The sequence below is a fragment of the Varanus komodoensis genome, unplaced genomic scaffold (assembly GCF_004798865.1).
Source record: "Varanus komodoensis strain SLA01 unplaced genomic scaffold, ASM479886v1 scaffold19, whole genome shotgun sequence".
Taxonomy (NCBI): Eukaryota; Metazoa; Chordata; class Lepidosauria; order Squamata; family Varanidae; genus Varanus; species Varanus komodoensis.
Window position 1 is genome coordinate 3758919 of NW_025335550.1, and position 25493 is coordinate 3784411.

General features: G+C 48.6%; 1 protein-coding gene across 1 annotated transcript; it reads right to left on the reverse strand.

Moving 5' to 3' along the window:
* Positions 1–25448, reverse strand: VPS35 (VPS35 retromer complex component). The gene is made up of 17 exons (XM_044427797.1): positions 25361–25448; positions 19630–19728; positions 17615–17711; positions 16257–16380; positions 13805–13987; positions 12661–12874; positions 11730–11813; positions 9558–9667; positions 7213–7309; positions 6559–6707; positions 6097–6304; positions 5637–5792; positions 4762–4884; positions 3871–4050; positions 1485–1724; positions 1137–1280; positions 1–1024 (listed from the first exon to the last, which is right to left on the reverse strand). Exons 1-17 carry the CDS (start codon positions 25361–25363, stop codon positions 845–847), a joined length of 2391 nt encoding a protein of 796 aa, XP_044283732.1. The 5' UTR covers positions 25364–25448; the 3' UTR covers positions 1–844.
* Between the last annotated feature and the right edge of the window lie 45 nt (positions 25449–25493).

Here is a 25493-nt window from a genome sequence, read left to right on the forward strand (position 1 = left end):
TGTTAATAACAACTTTATTGTTTCACTGGTGCAACTCATGATACAAAGTAGAACTGTGTAATGTGTTTCCCCTAATTTTACAGTAATGCAGGTTATACATAGACTATATAAACCACGATCTATTAGGTCTGTGTTGTTGTTGGTCTTAATACTATGTGGAAGGAAAATTTCTTGATAAATATGCCCCGTGCACATTACTGGCCCTTCGATGAGTATCAGAGCTTCCATATGTAAAATACCGCTTCTGGGTTTTCATTTTGTTTTTCTGAGCATGGTGCTCTCAAACTCCAAAAACATGCACTAATATACTGGGGGAAGGGGTGTGTCTTGGGTGGGGAAGCTGAGAACCTGCAATAACCTTGAGTTAAAAAAAACCGAGGAAGCAGAAACCAACCTAACAAGAAAATGTTCTTTGATTCCTCCTGTAAAAATAAAAGCAACACATACATCTAGAACACTTGCAGATGGAAAGCCAGGTTAGACATTGGGACACCGAACAGAAACAAATTAGAATGCAGGGGGAGAAGAGGGGAAGGGAGACAGCTGCACAGCACGTGAATGTTAAAGGAAATGGCTTCACTCATGCTGAGGTCCTGATGGGAACCTACCAAGGCCGCTGATCCAAACGGCAGGACAATTTTGAATGGCAGCGTTCAGAAGCGCAGCACCGAGCACTTTGCACATTTATGCAAAAAAGAAGGGTGAACATAGAAGCCTAACTTGGCACTTCCCAAAGGCACAAATCTATGAACTCTAGCATCATTAAAAAAAATCCTCATGTACTGTGTTGCAAATGGAAAGGTCACCGATCCGTTTACAGTAGCGGCGTGCGAGAGGCCTCCTCTTAAATGACCAGCCCTTCATAGAATGGTCCCTCAGTTTCCGGAGACTCCCTCCTAAGGCGCAGATGCTTCAGCGTGTTGTCAAAGTGTTTGTTAATCTGTTCCGTCTCCTCAGTGGATTCCAGGTTGGGGAGGTCTTCCTGGATCTTTTGTATAAGCTGATTCAAAACCTGAATTGTCACCTAGGTATGCAGACAGAGAGGGAACCAGTCAGGCATAAACCAAGAATGCCAAGAATCTTTTGGGCCCCATGGGGTGGGCCAAACCAAGCATGTACGGTAACTTGACACTTACTGCCTCGTTCTCCTTTTCGTAAAAGTAGATGTATCTGTTGAGAATCTCTATGAAAAGCTGGACTTGGAGAGAAGGGTCCATGCACTGGTTTGCTATCTTCAGGGCCTTCTTCAAGCACTCCATGACTCTTTTCCCTCCATGAAGCTGCACAGAAAGACGAACAGGTTACGGGCGCCCGCTAAGGACATGCCGACCACAACCCTGCCCAGCCCACGAAACAGCCTCTGGTCGTGCACCCAGCTCAAGATCAGAGAAACGGTGCCTCTGTCTACGGTGCAGAAGGGGAGGCGGCACCCTTCAGCCCCTCTGGAGGAGTAAGCCCCCTGCGAGCCCCGGGCCTGCTCGGACCTCTTCTCCATTCCTGTCCGTGTTCCGGCCAGACCAGAAGAGGTGAGCACAGGTGCTGACCGCCCGGCACTGGTCGGGCTTCTTCAGCAGCTTGGAGGCCGCCAGGGCGCACTGCGTCCTCAGGGGCTCGTGGTTCTCCTCGCCAAAGCACTTCATCCTCTCAAACGTCCCGATTATCAAGGTGATGGCGGCCAGCTGTGCTTTGGAGTCGCTGATTTCATCTTCGTACAGAGAGAAAGCCTGATCCGGAGAAGAAGTGAGAAAATGAGGCGGTCTGGAGGGCAGGAGCGAGCGGGGGGAAGGAGGGAGGGGAGCCAGGCATTTTGATTACCGCGTCTTTCAGTGGCATGCAATTGTTCTCCCTTTCTGCAAAATGAAATATTCCTTCGAACGCTGAGCTAGATTACTGGCAAGCTCCCTGGTCAAGGGAGTATTTTGGGCCATGTTTCTCTGGGGGAACCACACAAATGAAGGAGGCCACATGGAAATGTGGTGGAGTTTTTGTAGCTGCAGTTCCAGTTCTGCCTTCCCTGGGATCCTACTGCACAGCGCTTTCATGTTTCATTTTACAGGGTGGGCTCTAGAAGGGATTCAAGGCTTTTTTGTGGAGTGGTGGCACTTTGCAAGTGTCAGGGGCACTCCCAAAATGACTTCTGACAGAGAGGACTTGGCACCCAGAGCTGAACTGCAGTAGGGGCCTGTAAGGCCCTCGAGTCCAGCCCCCTGCTCTGCTTCCACATGTGGTCGCCCATCCGGCTGCAGGCCCGTGCCTTTCCGGCTTGGCAAAGGTGACTCTGCATGCAAGTCCGACGTGAAGCTACGTAGGCATGGAAAGCAAAAGGAAAAGTTGCCTGCCAGAGAGATGAAGTCCAAGGCTTCCAACCACAAAACCTCTTTCAAACCTGCAGCTTTCGACACAGCACCTATTTCTTAGGAAGCAAGCAGGTAAGGCTCTGAGACAAGTCACTTGGCCGAGAACGCCATGTGGGGACTAAAGGGACTCTGGGAAATAAAGATGGCTCCACAAGTAGACACCTCACTTTGCAGCGAGTCCACTGCCCAGTCATTTTGCTTTTGTGTTGTGTGGGTGGTTTTACTACGAAGCTTAGGACCACAATACCTGACACCGCCTCTCCTGACCACCCTCTATCCAGACACTACTTTCATTTATCCAATTTTAAAGCATTTCTATACTGTTTGAGTAGCAGAAAGCTTATGCAATCGAATTACAATATACAAAATCCAACCATCAGAACAGTTAAAAACAGATTCACCTGCCATAAAAATTTCCCTGCACAATAAAATTTTAGCAGGCCTATACAGTAACACCACCAACATACCATACCATACCATACCATACCATACCACACCACACACCACACCACACCACACCACACCACACCACACCACACCACACCACACCACACAACACAAGATACTACAACCAAAGTCTAGGGCCTGCTCTGACCGCCAACTCCAAGGGAAGCTCAGCTGGTGGCGATAAGGGGAAGGGCTTTCGCTGGTGCCCCTCAGTTATGGAATGAGCTGCCCACTGAAGCCCACCTGGCGCCAACCTTGCTATCTCTTGAACACACGGTTAAGACTGTCGTCCACCGCAAGGCATTTGTTAAGTTTACTGGAGCTTTGTTAGTTGCTCAACCAAGTTTCAACGAATTCTCTCAAGTTACGGGAATTTTATGTGTGCTCTAAGTTTTGTATGGCAACCTTTCCTTACAACATGGTGCATTTTAGATTGCATCTTTAATGGATCCCTGGAAATTGCCCAGAGCGTTTCAGCTACTGGGCAGAACAGAAGACAGACAAATAAACAAGCTCTCACAAAATGCCTGCCAAAGCCAGGGGCCTGGCATGAAGATCGCCGTGACCAAATGTGGCGAGACTAACCAAAACATCAATTGCCCATGAACAGACCAGAGATGGGACCTGAGCAGCGAAACAGCAAACTGCTCTTTTGAGCACAAACACGGGTGTCATCGAAGGAGGCATTCTGCACCATCCCAGGCTCTTGCTTTTGCTTTCCTTTTAATTAAAAAGCACCTTAGGGGGAAAGATCAAAATCAGGAGGCACAGAGAGCCTCACAGCATTGGAAGAGATGCTCAAAGGCAACCCGAGAAATTCAGGTACGTTCTTACATTCAGTGCCTGTGACTGTGACAATGCATTCATCTGACAAAGCTAAAACCAGCGGGCTGAGGCACCTCCAAGGGCATACAGGTACGTTTAGACAGAAAAAAGTTCTACTACTCCTTGCATTTTTCTGTCTCAGCATGTGTAAGATTGTCCTCTAACTGTGTTAGATTGCAGTCCCTGTGAAAACTCAGACTCTTCTTCATATCCACAAGGAGAAACTGGCTGACGGCCTCACCTGCGACATGAACTCATAGGCCACCGTTTCATGGTTTTCAAACCCAATTTCCCCCGCGGCCAAGGCCCCCTGGAGGAACAGCCGAAGAGGAAGCTCTGCCAGTTCAGCCTTGATCAACGCGCTGATCGTTTGGTGTGCAAAGGTGAAGATTTTCTGGCATTTCTTTTCCCATTTGTCATCCTACCAAACGAAGACAGAAAAAGTCAAACCAATGAAAGCAGAAAGAGCCGATCAAAGGGGAAGAAGAGGACTCACTCGGTTCAGCTGCAAATTACCCTCCACCCCAAGTTATGCTTTCGGTGAAAAGAACCCAAATTTTGAAGATGGCATAAAATAAACCAGCTTTATTTGAAATAAAATGCATTATTTTAAATTAAATAAACCTCTTTAAATCTAGGTCATAGTTATAATCCCACACTGCTAATAGCTTCTTTACTTCTGCCCAATTTATTCTGTTCCTGAAAGTGTAGGTTTTACCCCTCAGCCACTGAGCAGGGCTCTTCTTTAAATCCCTCTTCAAGTATAAACTTGCTGTTCGTGCTTTTTCTGCTCAGCTGCCTCTGGTCAGCCCCCTGCAGCTCATGTGGTGCAGTGGTTAAGAGCATGGGACTGGGCCTCAGACGAACTGGGTTCTAGTCTCCGCTCGGCCATGGAGCCAACTGGGTGACTTTGGGCCAGTCACAGCCTCTCAGCCCAACCTACCTCACAGGGTTGTTGTTGTGGGGATAAGATGGAGGAGGAGAATGATGTAAGCTGCCTTGAGCCCTTTGTAGGAAAAAGGCAGGATATAAATCACAATATAAATAAAAATATAAATAAAATGTGGCTGTGGCCAGGAGTGGGAGGAAAGAAGCGCATCCTAGAAGCACTGTGGGTCGCTCGTTCACTCACCACTTTAGAATTCTCCTTGTAGCGAAACGCAAGCTGGTAGGCGGCAAAAACCAGTGGCGGCAACGTGAAGCGGATGCGCTGGTTCCCACCTGCACCGAAATGCTTCCGGGCAGTGTTTAAAATCTAAAGGAACAGATGCGGCACACATGAGGCGTCAGGGCTGGATCATCCAAGCCGGGCATGCAGAGAGGAATTGTTACAAAGATATTCATGCAGGGGCAGGGTTGCCCATGCTCTGCCCGCCTCTGAGTGACCCCGTGCCCACTGGGACTCCCGGGCCCAGCCCCTGACACAGTATAGTTCCTATACACTCCTCTATAGTCCCCATATGTCTGTCCACTCCATTCCCCCACAGCAGAGGGAAAGGGAATGTCAGTGACAAGACTGCAATGCTAAGACACTCGTTCAGAAAGTCTGTCCCTTACGGTTGAAGCTGTTTCTGCAGGTTTCAGCCACAAAGACTGTAAAATGGGTGTGTGTGAAGGATAAAATAACTCTGTGCTGCACACTCCCAGAGCTCTTAGTGTGCCAATTTGGATAAGTTCCCTAGGGCCTTATTTCAGGGAGCAGGAGACAAAAGCGGGCCGTGCAGCCAAAAATGCAAGCAGCTCTCATTTTAAGTGCTTCCTGCCAGCACATTTGAGCTTTAAGCTCCTGGAGCAGGTTGGCCTTTTTAGAAGATGGAGAAAGTGCACAAAGGCTGGAACCCACCAGACTCTCCATGCTTGGGGGGAATGGGGCATTCAGCCCAGGAGAGGCCCAAGGAGCTGGACTGGGAGACCGGATCTGAGCCCCAGGCGTGTGATGCTGAACCCTTTCACGGGAAGCAAGGAGACCCTTGAAAGATGCAGCCTGGAGACTCCTAAAAGCCATACCAAATACTGTTGGTTGGGATCGTCAGAACGAAGGAGGTGAATAAACCTCCCCACCAATCCCTGCTCATCAGCAAAATCTTCAGGGTCCGGATCTTCAGTCGGCTGGTCTGGCTGGTCCTGGATCAGTGTCGAGACAAGATTCATAATGGCGTCCACCTGCAGAGGGGAAAGGGCAGAGGAGCGGGCTTGGTCCAGCTCTGTGGTGCTGAACATCAGCAAGGCCACAGGCCTGGCTGGATCACGGAGCTGCAAGCAGAAGCCCACCCATGCAGCGGGGTCTCCTCCAGCAGCCCACCCTCTGCCAAAGCAGCCCCAGAGACAGGCGAGGGCCCTCTGGACTGACACAGGGCGCCAGGCCGCTGCCTGCCTGGACCTTCTGCTTTGCCCAAATGTGGTCATCGGAGGCGCCTTCTTTCCTTCAGCCCAGTGCCGAAAGCCCTGACCGCGCGGCCTTCTCTACCTGGTCTTGAGAGACGATTTCTGTGTTGTAATCCAGCACGTTGCTCAGCACGTAGCAGCTCATGCTCTTCCTGGATTCGTAGTCGAAATACTCAAAGAGCGGGTGGAAATGCTTCAGCTTCAGGACGGTAAGGATGTTGTTGTAGGTGTCCACAGGGATTTTCAAGAGCCTCGTCAGCTCCTTTGAAACGGCGCTGCTGGTGGCGATACTAGAAAGACGTAAGCGGAGACGGTTGGGCTTCAGCAATCACCGAGGACCTAAACCGCAGGTCCTTTTGCTCAGTCAGCAACACAAGCAGCAGAGAATCTGTGGATGGGATCACCAGGAAAGCGCCAAACCCCACGGTCCCTGCTTCGGCTTGCCTCCGTGCCAGGCGTTCTCAGAATTCTATTCCCGGGACCCCGGAGAGCAGAAAGGGCTGACTTCTCTTTCATGCCATACCGGAAGAAGCCTGTCACTTACTGTTCCAGGTTGAGCTTGTTGAAGATCTCCACTGTCGTCTCCAAGACTTTGTCCACGTAATCAACACGGTCCGGGTAGCACTTCATAGCCAGGTTAATGAGAGACACTTGCAGCGAGACCACGTCCTCTGAAGGCATGTCTTGCCTAGACTGAAAGTCAAAGAGTGCCGAAGTAGATGGGAGAATGCAGGTATGGACATGCTCAAGCACTGGGCAGTACAGAATCCTACATGGAGGTGCAAGTAGCATTTTCAACTACCGTGCACTAGTGAACGGATCCCGTTTTCCCTGGGTGGGGATATCCCTTGGTTTGTGACAGCAAAGCCTTCGAGAAAGGCTACAATGCTGGAGGCATCCAGTGTGAGCGAAGGGCTGCCTGCTGGCACCCTTAATATGGCCCCTGCCATGGGGCACCCCCTAGGGCCACCCTGCAGAAGGCACCTGTCCATCCACCCCTCAAGATGGCAGGGCTGCCCCACAGCAGGAGGCAGTCTTCTAACTCAGGTCCTCGGTCTTTGACGCCTCCACCAGGTCCATCACTTGGTCTTAGATCAGGTGATAGTTCAACCCGAGGAGGAAGTCCCCCTGGCAGCTGCACTGGACGACCCCTGCCTCAGCACCACTGATGGGGATGAGGAACCAGCACTCAGCTCACCTGGATGACAGTGGCCACTTGCTGGGAGAAAATATCAAAGAGTTTAATATCTGCGGGGATGCCCGGTCCGTCTTCTCGGTGAGCAAAGAGCGCGAGCCTGAAGCCAGAAAACGGACATTTTGCAAAATGTGGCATGCAAAACCATCTCGCAAAGAAGAGGCTCTCCACACCAGCCCACGTGCACTCGGCTGCAGCCTTGCCGCTGAGCCAAATCGGGGCTCTGCGGACCATGCTAACCGGTCTTTACAGAGGATACACCAATTCGACTATCTCCCATCATGGAACTCAAGGTAACGGACCACGGCCAATGGTCCCCCATCCAGACACGGACCACACCAATACTTTCTTACTCTCAACAAGGTAACTGCATCATAATAAATTCAAGCTGCAGCAACCCAGATTCAGGCTGGACATCAGGAAAAGCTTCCTCACTCTCAGAGCAATACGACAGTGGAACCAGCTGCCTGGAGAGGTGGGGGGCTCTCCCACATGGGGGTCATTCAAGAAGAATCTGGACAGCCACCTGAGTGGGATGGTGTAACATGGTGTCCTGCAACAGCAGGGGGTTGGACTGGATGGCCTTCATGGCCCCTTGCAACTCTACTATTGTATGATTCTATGGGCTGTCAGACTATGCCCAGGAACCACTGGCAGAACTAAGCCAACCAACTGGACAAGGTTACAATACAGGATTGTACTCAAGAGCATCCCTCTGGTAATGGAAGTTGCTCCAATCCAGTGGAGACTTTCACTGGAAGAAAGGGGGGGCAGTGATTTCCACTAACTCCCTGCAGCCCGTTCCAGCATTCCCCAAATTTGCTTCCAGGAGCTGGGAACCAGCACGAGTTGCGTGAAAATTCTCTTCTGCCCCTCTCCACTCATGACCAAAGTGCTTTGCATCATGGGTATCAACACTGCTATCTACACAGCTTCCCTCTCAGTCTTTCCGTGCAATTCTATTTGTATTGTGCTCATCAGATATTCCCCAGCTCACACTTAAGTGGGCAGTCATTATATAAAGGCCGGAGGGAAGAGGAGGATTATTCATGCCCGCATCTCTCAGCTATGCTGCAGGGAGCACTGGATGTTCCAAGAGGGAAATGGGGAAGAGACTCACAGGAGAGAACAAGAAAGCGACCAAAGGTTGCTCGCACCCCCTTACATAATGGCACTTGAAGGCTATATGACTCAGACTATAGTCGTCAATTCAAACCTATCCCTAGACAGAGAGAGAGGGGTGAAGTTCACTTCAGAAAGCTGATTCACCAATCTCCCTCTCTCTCCCTCCCTCTCTGACACACACACACACACACACACACACACACAGGACGGTGGGGACTTCCTTCCTCTTTTTAAGAAATCACACTTCTGCAAATATTTCTTTGAAGTGGAACTACATTTTAAAACCCACATAGCTACACAATCATACAGTCACTGGGTTTACATGAGCAGGGCAAGAAAAACGACTGTATTGGATGAGTTCTGATAGAAAAATTGTAAGGAACTTAGTAATGTTCAACGAGGTAGTATAGTGAACTTTCCCATTGTCCAAAGCCGGGATAGTTTCTTGAAGCCATACTAAGGCTTTGTGACCTCCAGCTTGTTCGGAACAGCACCAAGGATAATTGTCTTTAAGCTGCCCTCCCCATTCTGGAGATAAGGGCTGTTTTAGCTGTGAGAACAAAACTGTTTGCCTTCTGAAGCAATTTCGCCCACACCCAGGAAAAGGGGGTGTGGGATTACAGCCTGTGTATAAACTGATAGATTCTGAAATAGGGGGATAGAAAACTTTCTAAACTCCATGGCATGAGGTATTGGCGTTTGTTCTCATGTCAGACTCTGTTCCCACTCAGCTTGCGTATCTTCATCTTCCATACTTCTGCTCCAGCATCTGCAACCTTCCTCATCCTTGGCTTGCTCCCTTCATCTCAACACAATTAATTATAGTCCCTTCCTTCAGCCAGAGAATCCCTTCTTCCTCTGTTTATTCAAAACTTCCAAGTCCATCTTACTTCCGGCCAACCGTGCAGATCCTTTTCTAACCCCAAAGAGGAAGCTTTCAGTCACATTCCTACTTGCACAGAAGCAACACTGTTTAAAATGTGGTGGCTTATTGCCTCTTTTCCAGACAAACAAGGTTCTCATGCATTCTGCTGACATCACAGGAGTTCCACCAATGGCTTGGAAAATGGCACTGTAAGCTTTTTAGCTTACGGTGACTCGCTAATGGAGGTGAAGGACACAGAAATCATTACAAGACATTTGTAATAGAAAAAACAGTCTGTGCAGAGTTCTTTCCCTGTTTGGATAAGCCTACGGATGCCTACATCTTGCTTCTTACGTACCTGTCAATTAATGCAATAATTATGTTTTTCACATTCACGTTTTGATGCAACTCCGCACACGCTCGTAGAAAAGGATTCAAGGTCTGGAGGTGAAATTCATCTGGAAAGACCTAGATATGGCAGGAGAAAAGTCAGCTGGCAGGTGGGTCCAGTAAATATTTTCCTCTCTCTCTCTCTCTCTCTCTCTCACTTGCTCACTCACAAGAGAAACAAGTTTGCCAAGACCATCCAACTTTGCAAACAACTCTTCCGAATAAGATGCATGGATGGTCTGCCCCACATTCCAGTTTTAGTTATTTGAAGAATGTTGACAGCTTGGAAATTATTACCAAGCAGATTCCAAGATCAAGCCAGGAAGGCGTTTGCTCTCCCAATTTGCAAACATTCCCTCAGCCAACCACTCAGAAAGTGTTTGGACACACAGCTGTTTGCAAATCCAAGGAAGCAGGCGGGGGGTTTTGCAACACCCGGAGCAGGTTTCCCTCTGGATGTACTACTTCTGCATGCATTTAATGTGACAGAGAGCACCGGGTGGTTTCTTTAGCCCCTTCCTTTGATTTAAAAGTGGTGCAAACTTTGCGGGGGGGAGGGTTCCAGGGGTCAATGGTTGGGAGGAGAGAGACAATCTGCAGCCAAAACTCTTTAAACAGCCACTTCTTTTCAAATGAGATTTAGCCATTTTTGGCTTTCATGGTGGGAGGGAACCAGCAAAATTTTTGTGGCCCACCCCTGCTCTAGCCACAGGATTGTACTGATGGCTTGAATCCACTTTCAAGGTTTGCAGCCACTTATCTATTGATGGACTGATTTTTATACTGCCCAACGGCCGAAGCTTTCTGGACAGTTCACAACAAAAATACAATAAAAACACACCATATTAAAACATCGTAAGAAGTTCACAGTACAAAACACAAAACCAAATTTGAAACAGCCCCATCCAATTATCCACATTTAAGTCATACCTAAGTATCTCCCTCTCTAAAGAGAAATGAGAGTTCATACCAAGAGTTGGCCTACTTGGAAAGCAGTGAGACAACATTTCTGTGGCTTGCAATTAGGACTGATGTCCCCTGCCTGCTTAGTTGTGTCACCAGAGTAAATAAATAACCGATGCAGAACATGAATCCTTGCAGGAGTGGCTCAGGGGCGAAGCACTGCAGAACATCCCAAAATTGAGCCCCGGCATCTTCGGGAAGGGAAAGAAACACACCTGGGTGAAGTTCTGCCTGTCGCTCAGTGTTCATACTGGGCAAGATGGATGGACCACAGCCCGGCCTGGCATAAGGCAGCTTCCTACATCTAGGCTGCAGACGGAGATTCTGCAGCTGGGTGGTCCATTTTCAGGCTGGCCGAAGGCATAAGCTCATCAAGAAAAGTTCTCTCCTTTGGGCCCCTCGCTTTTGACAAAACTCTCACTGTTGCGAGTTATGCAGCAACACCATGTGGCCAAACTTACTTTTGTTCAGGCCCTTTAGTTCAATATGGGGGCAGTTCCAAGAACTAAAACCCTCTCTTTGAGCACAGATCAAACAATTCTAACATGAGTTTTGTTTTTTTAAGCAGCTTTTGAGTTTGGACTTAATCCTGCCTTTCAATGTAGTGGCTATCCCTGAAGGCACATCTAAAACCATCTTCTTGTTCCCAATGGGCAACATCCAAGTTAAGCTGCACTTAGACTTTGAAATTAATGGAATTAAGTTATACATACCCAGTCACTGTTTTATGTATCAATTTGTGGAAAGGTCTAGGGACCAAATAAACACGTTGACTGTGTTAAGCCTCGTTGGTTTGAATAGGTCCATTCTAAGCAGAACTTACAATGGATGGTGGGGTTGGTGACAAAGGAAGGGATGTGATGGCTGGATTTCCTAAAAGCTCTCTCCGACGGCTGATACTGAGTATTACAATCCTTCAGGGCATTAGTCATTTGCTGCATTATGAGCCAGAACAGAATCCATCCAACAGACACATTTTTCTCCGCAAATGCTCAGCAAGCAAGTAGCAGCAATAACACACTCATTACAAGCCAAGGGGCGCTCACCCACTGCGACACCTCCCTGCAGACAATTTCTGCAACCGAAGATGCAGAGGCTGGCTCAGAGTGGAGTCCCAAGGCAGCGGCTACCTGCAAGTTGTTCCTGAAAGGTTGGGCAAGACCTTCTTGCAGCTTACCTGTATGATACATTCCATGAGATATTCCTGAGCTAATGCATCCCTGCAGTTTACAACTTGCTCCAATATGCCCGTCAAGACGATCTGGGAACAGGAAAGACAAGCATGGAGTTAGTTTTCCTCTCTCCTGGCCTTTGCAGCCTTACCTATCCTGTTTCTCTGAAAATGACCTAACCGGAAAATAAGCCCTAGCATGATTTTTCAGGATGCCTGTAATATAAGCCCTACCCCCAAAATAAGCCCCAGTTAAGATCGTCAGCCAGATGGACACATTTAGTACATCCATTGCAACACAATTTGGGGTTTGGAGAGTTATGATGTTCCAGAAGATGGAATGACTATATTTGATTAAATGTAATTTTTGTACATGAATAAATGAATAAATGTAGATTGTTGTACATGGAAAAATAAGACATCACCTGCAAATAAGCCCTAGTGTGTCTTTTGGAGCAAAAATTAATATAAGACCCATTTTTTTTGGGGGGGAAACACAGTATATGAGCTTGTGGTAACTAATTTCTACTAAATCAGAAGTGCAGAACTTCCTTCAGCTCAAGGCCTAAATTTCATTTCAGAGACTGCTAGATGAATAGAGTTGAAAGGGGACTAGAACAAGAGCGCTGAAAAGGTTCTAATGCCATGAGGTCCAGCCACCCCGCTCAACCCAGGCCTCCAGGTTGAAGCATCCACGACAGAGGTCTGTCCTGCTTCATCTGCGGTCCAAGCTCAGGGTTCTTTTGCCAGCTTGCTGACCGACTGGACATTTTTCCTGATGTCCAGCTAGTTTGGCTTCCTGACTGCAGCTGAGCCTCTTCTTCCGTGCCCTGAACTCTGGGATGATCGAAAAGGGATGCCATCAACTCGCATACTTCCCATGGCTGAACCAGCGGGGACCAAGAGCGGAAGGAAGCCCAGCCAAGACACTGCTCACCTGCTTGTACCTCTCCACGTTGACGCCCTCCAGCTGGCTGAGGCGCACCAAGTTGGTCCCCACCAGGATTCTCAGCTCCTGCCTCTCGCGCTCCCGCTTCTCGCGGTCTCGGCTGTGCCCTTGGTGCTGCATTCGCACCCAGAGCTTATTCATCTCAGCAAAGTTCAGCAGCACAAAGTCCATGGAGTCGCTGATGTCCCCCGTGGTCTCTTCACTGCCGGGCAACAGAAGCCAATGAAAGAAGCATGTTTTTACCCTTGCCCAGTTGGTGTGCAACTACGATGCCATATGGTTTTAATGCTTTTTCCAATTTTTATATAAATGCTATAGCTATTATGCTTTTCGCTATAATTCAATGTATGTCACGATGTATTTTAATTTGTTTCATTTTCTTGCAAGCCACTTAGAGGTCCTTTTGAACAGTTAGTGGCATATACTTCCATCAAATAAACCATAAGAAATAAATGCACGTGGTGTTTCCGAAGAGCCGTCCTTCAGACCCAGCCCTGTTTTAGCTTCAGTGACGCTGCTGTACCCAACCCCTTCAGAACATGCACAGGGACTAGCCAACATTGAATCTCCAGTGCCTACAACTAAATACAAGCAGTTCCCATGTCACGAACGAATTCTGTTCCTTGGAAAATGGAAATTCTTCTTTAAGTTAAATTTGCATGCAGGTTGGATTGTGGGTAGTCAGCCCACCACATTCACTGGGTTAAGGGGTTTCCCATGCAAAGGGAAAAACCACACCTTTATCAAGCCCCCTCCCAACTCACCAGTGCTTCCGCTTTACAGCAAGGAAATGCTGGCAAGGTTTCCCTCTCCGGATGGGCAGGACAGGAAAGCCAGCTCTGGGGGTCACCTGCTCTACCCTTTCACTTCCTCTCTATGGCAGTGCTTTGGAAGCCTCCCTCTCTACCCTGTTGCTTCATCTCTCTCTATGGCGGTTCTTCAGAGACATCGCCCTCTCCCCACTTTGGCTTCCTCTCTCTCTGTGGTGATGATGATTTTCTGCAGGATTTTTTTAAATTAAAAGGACTCATGGCAGTTCATTTGTAAGTTCAGGTTGTTCATAACTCAGGGACTGCCTGGATGCACAAGGGACTTAAAGAGAGACCCACTTTCCTCCCACCAAGCATCTTACTCTGTCTGCTCTCCATCGTCAGGTAAGATGTTCCTTGTGCACTGCAGGAGGTAGTTGCGAAGAAACAAGCCCCTCAGAGGATGCTGGACACCACGGCACATTTCCACCAGGTCTTTTAGGATATCTTTCCTGGACTGAGGGAAGGACTTCACGTAGACAACCCCAACAGTTATGAGCAAATAGCTGAGAAGAGATGGAGACAGCTTGAAGGATACACCATTCCAAAAAATAAAAAATAAACAAAAATCCCACTATTGCCAAACTTTATTCAGTTTCATTGTTTGCACAGCCCAAACAGATCCACCCAAGCACAAGAGGGCTCGAAGACCCCAGGATGCCAAAGGAAAAAGCAAAGCAAAGCAGGGAACTCAAAACAACCCAATGAGATGAGTGTTCCCGCTGACCAAGGAACACCAGTTGGTGGGTGAGATGAATTTACAATCTAAAAGAACATGAGTCACAAGGAAAAGGATTGGGAGAGAAGAAGGAGGTTTATTTTTTGAAGTGTGATGGTAACACTTGATTCAGTTGTCCAGTTGGATGGGAATGTATCAACCAAACTTATATTTGCTCTCCATCTGTTGTCTTTCTGAGCTGAGCTATTTTTTGCTGGCCTGTTCCTCTTTTCTTTTTTTTCCTCTGCATTTTCTTTTCTTTTGAGTTCTGCCCTGATCTGTTTCTTCTCCCTGCCAATAAGGGCAAAATACTCAGGAACCCTTCTGGTGGTAGCGGAGGCAGGGACAGGTCTCCGCTAAAGCCCAAGGATGTCAGAGAAATCCACAACAGACTCAAATGTGTTTAGATTTCCCTAAATCTGACCCATGGATTTTGCAGTGCACCAGCTTCTTCTGAGTTGCAAAGATTCCATGGACATGAAGGCAGCCTTTTTAATTCCCAGAAGTGTACACAGGTTTAGTCACACAACCATGTAAAATTTTAGAAGACATGCATATCTCACAAAGCCTAAACTCTGAAAATGTGTTTGCACATTTTTTCAAAAAATGGGCGCAGGCATGAATGCACTAAACTGCATTCACTGACGCAGATTAGCACAAGCACACAGTAATTACTGCACACATGTGAATTAATGCTAATGCCAATGAGTGCACAGAGAGCAATATATTGGTAAGAAATATCCGATTCCATCCCAGAGTGGATGATGGCAGGAAAGTTGCCTGACAATCCATGAAACCAGACAGAACAGATGGGGTTACATCTGTGCATCCCTACAGGGGCTAGACGATGGTGGCCCATGGAACTGTACCAGCTTCCTCTCCCATTCCCTCAAAGCAAGATGTTCCTCAGGAATGGAGTGGAGTGGCCGGGATCCTGAAAATAGAACACTTGAGAAAGCAACATGCGGTTGCAGGTCTTGCAGCATAAAGTTTGGTGCCAGCATGCCCCTTCCTTCTGCAGTTCTCCAATTAAGTAACAACAAATTAAGTAACAAATTTAGCTCAGTCTGTTTTCTTTCCAGCCCCAACACACTTCAAAGGAACGCCAGAACATGGAAGCAGCAGCATCGAGATTCCTTCATCTGCAAATATCCCAAGGCCCTCCCCAACTCAGGTGAGTGGGCCAGTGAAGAATGCTAAAGATGCAAGCAACACTGCACGTTTAACAAAGATGAGATTGTACGGCTACTGGATCACACACAGACACACACCGTCGTTGCAATCAAAGCTTACGTCAACAGGCTGCAGAACTTGGTACGTTCTGGATGTGCTTAGCTGTCCTCTCTAGGCCACGGGTGGCCAGAATTCAGGCCCGTGGGATCTGCTTGGCAGGGGGCTGATGGGAGTTGCCGTCTAAAATGCTTGTAGGGCACCAGGTTGGAGAATGCTGGCAAATCCTATCGAACATCTACCCCTGAATTAGTACAGATCAGGGAACTAAAACTTCTCGGCATGGCCCCTTTACAACCCTGCTCAATGGTAACTAAGCAATATTGCCATTTTACAGGTAGGAAACACTGAGATGAAGGGAGATTGCTGTGCCTGGTCATATTCAAATAAGTAAAGATTTCAGTCTATGCTTTCCTTTGAATTTGAATTTTATTTGCACTCCTGGGAGTCAGAGCCACTGCAGGTCACCCCAAGATCTGCTGGTAGATTCTATTTGTTGCCTTCGTCTGCTTTATAAGAACCAATAGATATTACATCCCTCCAGCCCATCAAAAAGCAAGCCAACGAACAGTACAACAGCAAAAGTTAAGTTTTTGCTACAAGTGCAGAAGTTAAACTGGTGTGAAAACCCAGTGCAACTGGAGAATATAAATCAGAGGAAGGCAACCTGGCACCTTCTGGACAACAACTCCCATATCCCTGACCACTGGACATGCTGCTGGGGCTCATGGGAGTCAAGGCTTGACGGGCACCAAGACGTCTACCCTGATGCAGATTAACAGCTCCATGAGTGAAGGCGATTTCTTACAAGATGCTAATTTACTTACAGCCGCGGGATGATGTTTCCGGCATACTGGACCAGCTCATACAGGTCCGCCACCTTCCTTCCCTTAGCGAATTCGTCGGTCAAGTACACCTCCAGGTAATGCAGCTCATCGGAAATGGCCATGTCTTTTTGCATGAGATTAAGGATTAAGACCAGTGCAATGCAGTGGTGCAGCCACAAGTAATTTAAAAGTTTAAATATTTTAATTATGTTTTATTCCCAGTCGTGGATTATTATGGGTTATTATTTGCATTTATTGGCTGTTCTGTTTTTAAGCCATTCAGAGACATGTCATAATCGGATGGAATAAAAATACCCAAATGAATGAATGCCTGGTACCATCCAGGTGTAGCAGGAGGAAATGAACAGCCAGAATCTAAATGCAACAGGTGATGCAACAAACAAACACGGGGACGAAGCGAGCATTTCAGAGGGCAGCAAGATGAAGGCTGCGACACGACACGTCCCAACAGCTCCCGACCTGTTTGTACGCTTCAGCCGCTGCTTCTGCAGCTCATCCTCCCCCCTCAGGCCTGGGCAACGCAGCTTCCAATGCTGCAATACGCTAGTGGAACGACGACAGTGCAAGGGTCCAGCCTTCCAAGTTCTGTGTTTGTCAACTGGACCTCCAAGATTCACAAACCAGAGGCTTTTGCAAAAGGAACAGATCCAGTCGACACACTCCTGAACACTGCCCGACTGTTTCCATTAGCGGCAGCTAAAAAGCCACGCATCTTTGGCTTGGGCTGGTGGGGACATCTGACATTTTCAGAGATTAGTCATGGTTGCACTCACAAAATACTCCATTCCCAGAAGGCAAATTACCAAGACCAAAAGTAAAGGCGTGCTCAAGAGTGTAAGTAGCAGGCAGAGACGGGGCTTGAACTCTAAACAACCCTTGAGGTCAGCGGGGTGTTTTCCACCCAAGGAAAATGAGGTTCAGAGACAGCTGACTTGGCCGGAAAACCGTGCCGGGGGATCTGAGCCCCAAACACCCTTGAACCTTTCCAAAAAGGAGGGAACTCAGGAAAGTTCTGGAGCGCTCCATTCAGCAATGGGCATGGCCCAGGGAAAATGTAGTGAAGTCAAAATGCCAGCATACTTGAGCTTCAGGCTCCTAGCACCAGTGACGATGCCTTAGGAGAGACACATCTATCTTTGAAATGGGGGGGAAACCCATGCAGAAGCTGAAGGCAACCCAATGCGCAGTGGACAGGGGACACGAGGCCCTGCCCTCTGGAAAGGGCTGGAAAGGGACCGCAGGAAGGACAGAGGTGGCCCATGGTCCTGGCATTCCTCACCCCGATGTGTCAAGTTCACCTAGGGGCAAGGTTTCTCCTGCCTGCTGGAAGAGGATACAGAGTTCGTAGTAGCTCTTTGGAGACAACATGGAAGTCCGTAGCTCACCGAGCATATTCGAGGCATGTTTCAAGGCGTCCATTAACTTGTTCTTGTCCTATAAAACACATGGAAAGAAATTAAAGTTTCTGCTCGCCTGTCCCGTTTTAGAACCATGCCTTTGTATAGAAGAAACAGACTGATATGGGGTCACAGTTAACTTTCTGTAGCTCTCAGCAAATGTCAGTGGCTTGGGGCTTGTTTATTTGCTTGAAACAGAATCCCTGCCAGATCCACCTTCCAGCATAGCAGTGGAATCATCTATAAACACACCTCTGCCACCTTTTAACAGGCACTCAAGAAGAAGTTTTGCAGCAAGGGGGAAAGAGCCATTGCATACAAAACCCCAAAATAAAATTGCAGCAACAGAAAGGACAGTGGATTGAATCCAGGCTTAATTTTGTGCGCGGCAGACACACTGAAATCAATGGGGATTTTGTTTAGTCATGTCTAACTTGAGTTCCCCTGATATCAGTGGATCCTCTCCCACTGAAATCAGGAAATGAAGATGCCTGGTAGAACAGAAGCTGAGATTCTGTGCTTCACAAGTATCTTTGGAAGTATCTTAGAAAGCAGATATGAAATGGGGAGAGGCAGTCCTATGATGCAACCCACAGTTCTAAATTGCTCTGCAAACAGGATTTATGTTTCTATGGTGAGGGTGTTCAAAGATAGGCTGGACATGCACACGGTGGGCATGTCGTGAGTGGAGCCGGCTGGTGCCAGGGGTCAGACTAGATGGCCTGGGAGGCCCCTTCTGACTTGCTCTGCTTCTGTGTTCTATGTTTATATGGGCAAAGACACCTTGGCAGAGCACAGCTCCTGGGAAGTATTCTGAAGACACCCTGTGTCCAGGCCATGTGGGCAATAAACTGCATGCTGAATCCGAAGCAACCCAGCAAACTCGCATCCAGTTGGTCAAAGCAGCATTCTGCACCCTCTTAAAGAGGCAGCCAGGAATCCCATTCTGCCCTCAACTCAAACCTGTCCTTCTCTGCCATCGCCACTGCTACCCCGCAGCATGCTCAGGAGCTAGGCAGCAGAAAGTCCGCGCACGGAGCGATTCTCTGCTCCCTTGCACTGAGAAGCAGAAGGGGCAGCAGAAATAGCAGCGCAGGTGAGCACGGTGGATTGAGAGCAGGGAGACGGGAGGCAGAGGGGCAGAAGAATCAGCAGTGGGGATAAAAAAGGAAAAAGAGAAGGAAGAGGAAAAGGGGGGCAAGAAACAGGGAAGAAAAGGAGGCGAGACTGTGAGAAAATGTGCTCACAGTCCTCCAAAATGCCACCTGTTCTTGTTTGGATGTTTCCAGACAAGATTTAAGGCAAGGGAACAGAGTCTGAAGGGTCACATCCGTGGCTGTTTACAGCCTGCACTGTATTCTCCTGCACGACAACAACAATTACAGCAGTACTGCTGGGAAATAAGGCTTGTGAGGAGTGTGTATGTTGTGTCCAAGCAGAATCCCTTACTGTTTATAGTTTCAGAACAAATTGAAAGCTAAAAACAGTGTAAAGAAGACAGCAAAAGAAAATTCAGCAAGACTTTAACATTACCAACACGGAAGGTCATTACCTGGCACCAAAATGGTCACAAAGAGAGTGATAAGGGAATCTGTCTGGGAAGTCAGTTCCGTAACTGGAGGGCCACAAGCAAAAGGACCACTTGCTGGTAGTTCCCCACCTGACTTCATTTAGCAGGGGCACTACCTGAGGTTGGTTAAACCTGGTCTTCCAAAGCATTCCACTCACCCAGACAAGAACATGTCATATCAGCCTTCACCCCCAATGTGATTCCAAAATTCCATTTTTTCCACTGGAAAAATTAAAATAAGTCCTCATGTGGGTTCCCCACCTTTTCTGAATCAGCACAATGCACTGAATTTTCCTGCTTTGAAAATAAACAGATTTGACAGCTAACAGTGTTTACCAAAGCAAAACAAAAGTGATGGGGAAAGGGGAATGCCAGGGCTACTTACCAAACATCGCTTCATTTGGAAGGACTGGACTTTAACAGCCTGAATTGCTTCATCCAGGAGCTTCTCTTGCTCGTCTTGAGGAGACTGCTGTGTAGTCGGCTGGAAGGAGAGCAGAAAAGATCACGCTATCGTATCTGGGCAAGAGCACGAGTTCTTGCCCAGTCCCTGCTGCACCCGCCCAAAGCACTACCTGATCCTGCTCTGAGAAAGCCACAAAGTCGGCGGCGGCATGAAGCCAGCAGTGTCCTGACTTTGCTGCTGTCCAGACACACTTTAGCCAGCACATCACCTCTTGCCCTATGCCGGCCTCACGCAGCCAGTGATGCGAATCCCACCTCTTCCTTGAATTTGACTTAACCCCCTTTTAAAGCTGACCTCCCCACCCCCAGTACAACATCTCATGGCTGCAAACCCCTTCAGTTGATTCCTCATGCTGGAAAGAAGCAAGCAGAAGACATGCCCTGTTCACACCTCCCCAAATCAAACGTGGACACAATTGCAACTGGAGGCCAGGAAACATACATTTTCTCAGCTTGTGACGCATTCTGCAACCCCCACCCACTCCAAACCCACCCACTCCACACAAGCACAGCCTCTATCAGTATTATATAAAGAAGTTAGCCCAGGTGGTGTGTCTTGGCATTTTGTCTTTTCCATCTTGACAGAGGGATCCAGAAGGAAGTTGCATTTTTATTATGTACTAATATGCAAATAAGGCTTTATGAAGAGCAGGTTTGACGGGTCCCTACCCTAAAATTGAGTTTATAAACTACAACAAAGAGGAACAATCAAAGGAAGTGAAGAAAAGCAGCAGAACATGCAATTATTTCAATTGTCCCCAATTTGAATCTCCAGTTCCTTACCATTCACCTTGATATACTGAACAAAGAATGAACTCGGATGCTCATTTGCATGTCTTATTCTATATGGTTTCCCTTCCACTCTTCCAAATTTCCCTTCCTTTCAGATGTCGGGTGAGATCCAAAGGTGTCTTGCTCCAGTCATGCAAGGACCATTTCCAGTGGAGTGATCCCAAACCCAGAGGAACTTCCCCACTTGCACAAACTGTTGCATAAGACGCTCCCTCTCTCGACGTCTCGCTTCAGCAGCGATGGGCAATGCTGTGCAGTCTCGGGCGAATCGGCGCCATCCCCAAGAAGCACGGCATTTCCCATTTATGATAAGGCATTCCCTGCATTGCCCTGGTTTTAGAGGCTCACCACACTCCCAGAAGGGTGTGATTTGTGGTTTTAAAGATCCAAGGAAAACGCTCACCAAGTCCCTTGCCGCAAAGCGAAAAGGCATCTTTCGGTCAATGCCCACCCCTGCTGGACACCAGCACCCATCACATCTGCTGGCTGGGGAGAATGGTAGCTGTAGAGGGCCAAGGAGTCATTTACCTGCTGCACTAGAGTGTAATGTGCTACAGCCCGCATTTTGCTTTTTCCGTGTTTTTATACTACCAGTGCAGCCATTGATACACTGCAATGAATTTCTCCAGCACAGCCTTCCCTAACCTGGTGCCTTCCAGAGCTTTGGATTATGGCTCCCGTCACCCCAACTATTGGCCATCACGGCTGGGTCTGAGGAACACGCTGCCTCCCGCTGTGTGGTGCAGTGGATAGTGCTGAACTGGGGTTCAAGAGATCGGGATTGTAGTCTCCGCCCAGCCATGGAGTGCACTGCATGACTTTGGGCTAGTCACACACTCTCAGCCTAACCTACCTCACAGGGTTCTTATGTGCATAAAATGCCCTATATCAGGCCTTTCTTTGCCAATAAACCAGATGGCCACGGATGCCACCAGACAAATGCTTCAGCCAAGTATTCCACAAAGCCGGGACAGCCATTGCATGAGCAGTCTTGTTTTCTTAGGAGCTGTCACTTTAATTTATTTCTAATGTTTCCCTTCCAAAGACTGACCCTGGCCTTCCAAACAGAGACCCAAACAGAAGAACAGGTCAATACATATATAGAAACCCAATGTGTTTTTTTTCTAGCACTCAAATAACATGGGAGCTGGCAGACATCAGCCCTGGGAGATCAATTTCTTTTTTACTAGTACCCTGAGATCCAACCAAAGCCAGGTGCAAAAAGAGCAAAATTAAAGTAATTTTGACCCAGGACTTTGTTCTGAATACCAGGACTGAATGGAGCCCACAGTCCTTCCACACAAAAGGCTGCTCTCTTCATTGGCAGAAATAGAATCACCACCATTAAAGCAAGTCAAGTCAGAAATCCTTGCCCAGAAATCCTTGCCCATTGGGACTTCTGCCTGCTCAAATTTCATAAAACAAAAGGAATTAAGGACACCTTCCTATGCATGTGTAGACAGAAATAGTCCTACAATTCCCAACAATTCTGGAGCTGAAGGACTTTTGTAGCCCAAGAATGCATAAGAATGCACCCTTAACTTTCTTTAGCAGCTCCTCTTTTGCAAAACTGTTCAGCTGTTCTTCTGCGAAAGCCACTGCTTTCAAAATACTTGCACAATATTTGATTGCTGAAATATCCAATCCCATGCCATAAGATAATTTCCTAGTGAGTTAGCTCTAGAATTACATATGGAAATAAAAAGCTTTTCCAGATAAAGGACCCCAGATCCCTTCCATGCTGTGAAGGGTTGCCTTACAGAATTACGTGCCCGAACATTTTCTGTTGATCTGGATTTAGATCTTATTATATTTATATCCCACCTTTTCCTCTTCCAAGGAGCTCAAAGCAGCTTACATAGCTCTCCTCCTCCTCCTTTCTCAATCTTATCCTAAGAACAACCCGTGAGGTAGGGTTGGGCTGAAAGTCTGTGACTGGCCCAAAGTCACCCAGTTGGCTCCACGGCCAAGTAGGGACTAGAACCCAGATTGCCTGAGCCCCAATCCGGTGCTCTTAACCACTACACCGCATGGGCTCTTAACTTTTCTTCCAAGAATACACAGCACTGTTTGGACTGTTCTGACACAATGGTAATCCAGAGTTCTGGAGAAAAAGTTGTGTGCTGGTAAGTTCAGCCCTTAATATGCTCTTCCCTGTCTCTGTTTGTTTATTTATCGCATTTGTATGCTGCCCCACAGCCAAAGGCTCCCTGGGCAGCTCACAGTGCAATATAAAAGTCAAATAAAATACAAATAACATAATTAACAATGGCAAACCAAAAACCATAAACCATAAACAAATAGGATTAAAATACAATATAAATGCAACAAATACATTGAACAGGAGAAAATAAACACAATAAACCAATAGCAGCATTTGTTTTTTGTTTGTTTGTTTGTTTAGTTGCAAAGTCATGCCTGGCCCATCACAACCCCATGGACAACATTCCTGCAGGCTCTCCTGTCCTCCACCATCCCCCGGAGTCCACCCAAGCCCACACCCACTGCCCCAGGGACTCCATCCAGCCACCTCATCCTCTGCTGTCCCCTTCTCCTTTTGCTGTCAATCTCCTTTTGCTGTCAATCAATAACACCACACTGTTCCCCATACAAATCATGATGACGATTTCATTGTAGTTACGCTTGGGGTCAGAGCTCCATGGCACAGAATGTGCTTTGCACGCAAAAGATCTCAGGCCCGATCGCCAGCATCTCCAAGACAGACAGGAAAAACTCCTGCTGGGAACTTGGAGAGGTGCTGCCAACCCGTGCAGACCACACTGAGCTAGAGGGACTCCTTCTGGAGTTTCCAAGGTTCCTGTCCCCAGAGACGGAGGCCGCATGGCGGAACAGCAGAAGATGGTTCTTGCTGCCCTGCCCTGCCCTTCTTTTAGGCTCCCCAAAGAGCTCTGGCCAGCTGCTGTGAGGATCTTGGATTCCACAGGCCCAGGGTCTGGTCTTGCATGGTTCTGATGTCCTTAAGCAGATGCTGGATGTGCCCAATATCGGAAAAAGAAAAGGGGTGTCCTCAAGAGAAACTGAGATAGGGTGCACACTACCTCCACCTTCTGCCTTAGGCAACCAGACCCCCTGAAAACCACCCCTCCTCCTACTCACTCAGAGTGACAGAATCCCTACAGGTGTCAAAGATGCATACCAAGACCAAACCCCTTTCCAAGATGTGCTCGTCAGGCCAACTATTTTATTGCTATATGGATGTCTACGCTGCTTGTTCGCCAAGAACCAACTGGGAAGGCAATTAAAAGCTTTCGCAGAGAATCAGCATGTGCTATTAGGAAAACACAGTCAACTCGTCCAGGCCCCAGACACTGGACGCACAGGTTGCAATGGCTTTCCTTGGGTAGATTTCCTTTTGCATGGAGGCCCCCACTAGAAACAACCGCACCGCCCCTGGGGTCCCTGCAGGACCAAGCAAAGCAGGATAAAAATGCAATGTGACTATGATGATGATGAAACGAGTACAAGACAACTTATTTTCCCCTTGAAGATAACAATTTGTTATAACTAGAAATACCACACATCTCTCCACCATTTCTGCAAGGCAATGAATGGAAATTCATGCAGCTTTTATCTGCTATGCTCAGTGACATTTTTTCTTGGCTACAAGAGAGCCAGGGTGGTGTGGTGGTGAAGAGCAGGGGACTGGGACTCAGAGGATCCGGGTTCGAGTCCCCACTCAGCCATGGAGCCAACGGGGTGACTTTGGGCCAGTCCCAGACTCCCAGCCCAACCCACCTCACAGGGTTCTTGTTGTGGGGATAAGGGTGAGAAGAAGAGGAGGAGGAGGAGAATGATGTAAGCTGCTTTGAGTTCTTTAAAAAAAGAGAACAGCAAGCTATAAATCTAATAAATAAACTGCCCGGAAAACTTGCTGAAAGCAGGATAGAAATTTGTAAAGGTCCAATCCTTATGAAGTTTAGACCAAGAAACATCCTACAACTCCCAGCATTCCCAGCCAGCACATTGCACAATTGGATGTGTGTGTGTACATATGCACATGTTCCCCAACCTGGTGCCCACCAAACACAGTCAGCTGCAGTTCCCATCATCCCAAGTCAAGCTGGATCAGCCACACGTATCGGGAATATTAGGAGTTACAGCCCAATACCTGGACGTTGGTGAAACCTGGCTTGTGCTGCCTACACGCGGCGTGCATGCACGCACTTATCCGGGGCACGCGCACAGCTGCATGTTGCTTGCTGCACCGCGCACCCTGCTGCGCTCACGGGGGCAAAGCGCACCCAAGTCTGCCACGGGCAACCCGCCCCTAAATGCCACCCCACCTCCCTCGCCCCGGGGCAGGGGAACCCGCGGAGCCCCTCCAGATCTTGCAGGGCTACCCAAGCACCATCCATCCCTCCGCCATGCAAGCAGGGAATGATGGGAGTTAGGAGTCCAGCCACCGCCGGGAAGCTACCCAGATCCCGCCCTTGCAGGGGAACGCAGCCAGCGGTCCGATCCTCCGATGACCGTCTAGGCGCTGGGAGACCTTCCCGCCGAGCTCATCCATGGCGCTTCCTCCCTAGTGTTCCGAAGCCTGGCAACGCTCTCCGTCCCGCTTACCGGGGAGCAAGCCTCACTCGGCCCCGCGGGGCTTACTGCCAGGGAGACCCACCTAGCCTTTCCGGAAGCCACACCTGGGCGACTCCGTCCCCCCCCCCGCTTCGGAGCGGAGGCGGAGGAGGAGGGCGAGGAGCGCAGCCGCCACCGGGCAGGCCAAGAAGCCGGAGCTCCTGGCAGGCGGGGAGGGCAGCGCCAGCAGCATGCGCCGGTGGGCCGGGGCCCCTCGCCGCGCGCCCCCGAGCTCCCCCGGCCCCGCGCGGCCCCGCAGCACTCACCATCGCGGCGCCCCACGCACAGCCCCAGCCCGGCCGACAGAGCCCCGCGAAGCTGCCCTGACGGGAGTCTACTCCGCGCTCGCCACCCCTCCCACCGCTGTCATGTGACGAAGCCCTCCTCCCGCTAGCTCTT

What these genes read in the sequence shown, in the direction of transcription:
- VPS35 (XM_044427797.1), bottom strand. An exon ending in ACGTGGAGAGGTACAAGCAG is followed by an intron (nt 11,814 to 12,660) that starts GTGAGCAGTGTC and finishes TCCTGTTCCCAG; the next exon opens with ATCGTCTTGACGGGCATATT. An exon ending in CGGACAGGAATGGAGAAGAG is followed by an intron (nt 1,281 to 1,484) that starts GTCCGAGCAGGC and finishes CTTTCTGTGCAG; the next exon opens with CTTCATGGAGGGAAAAGAGT.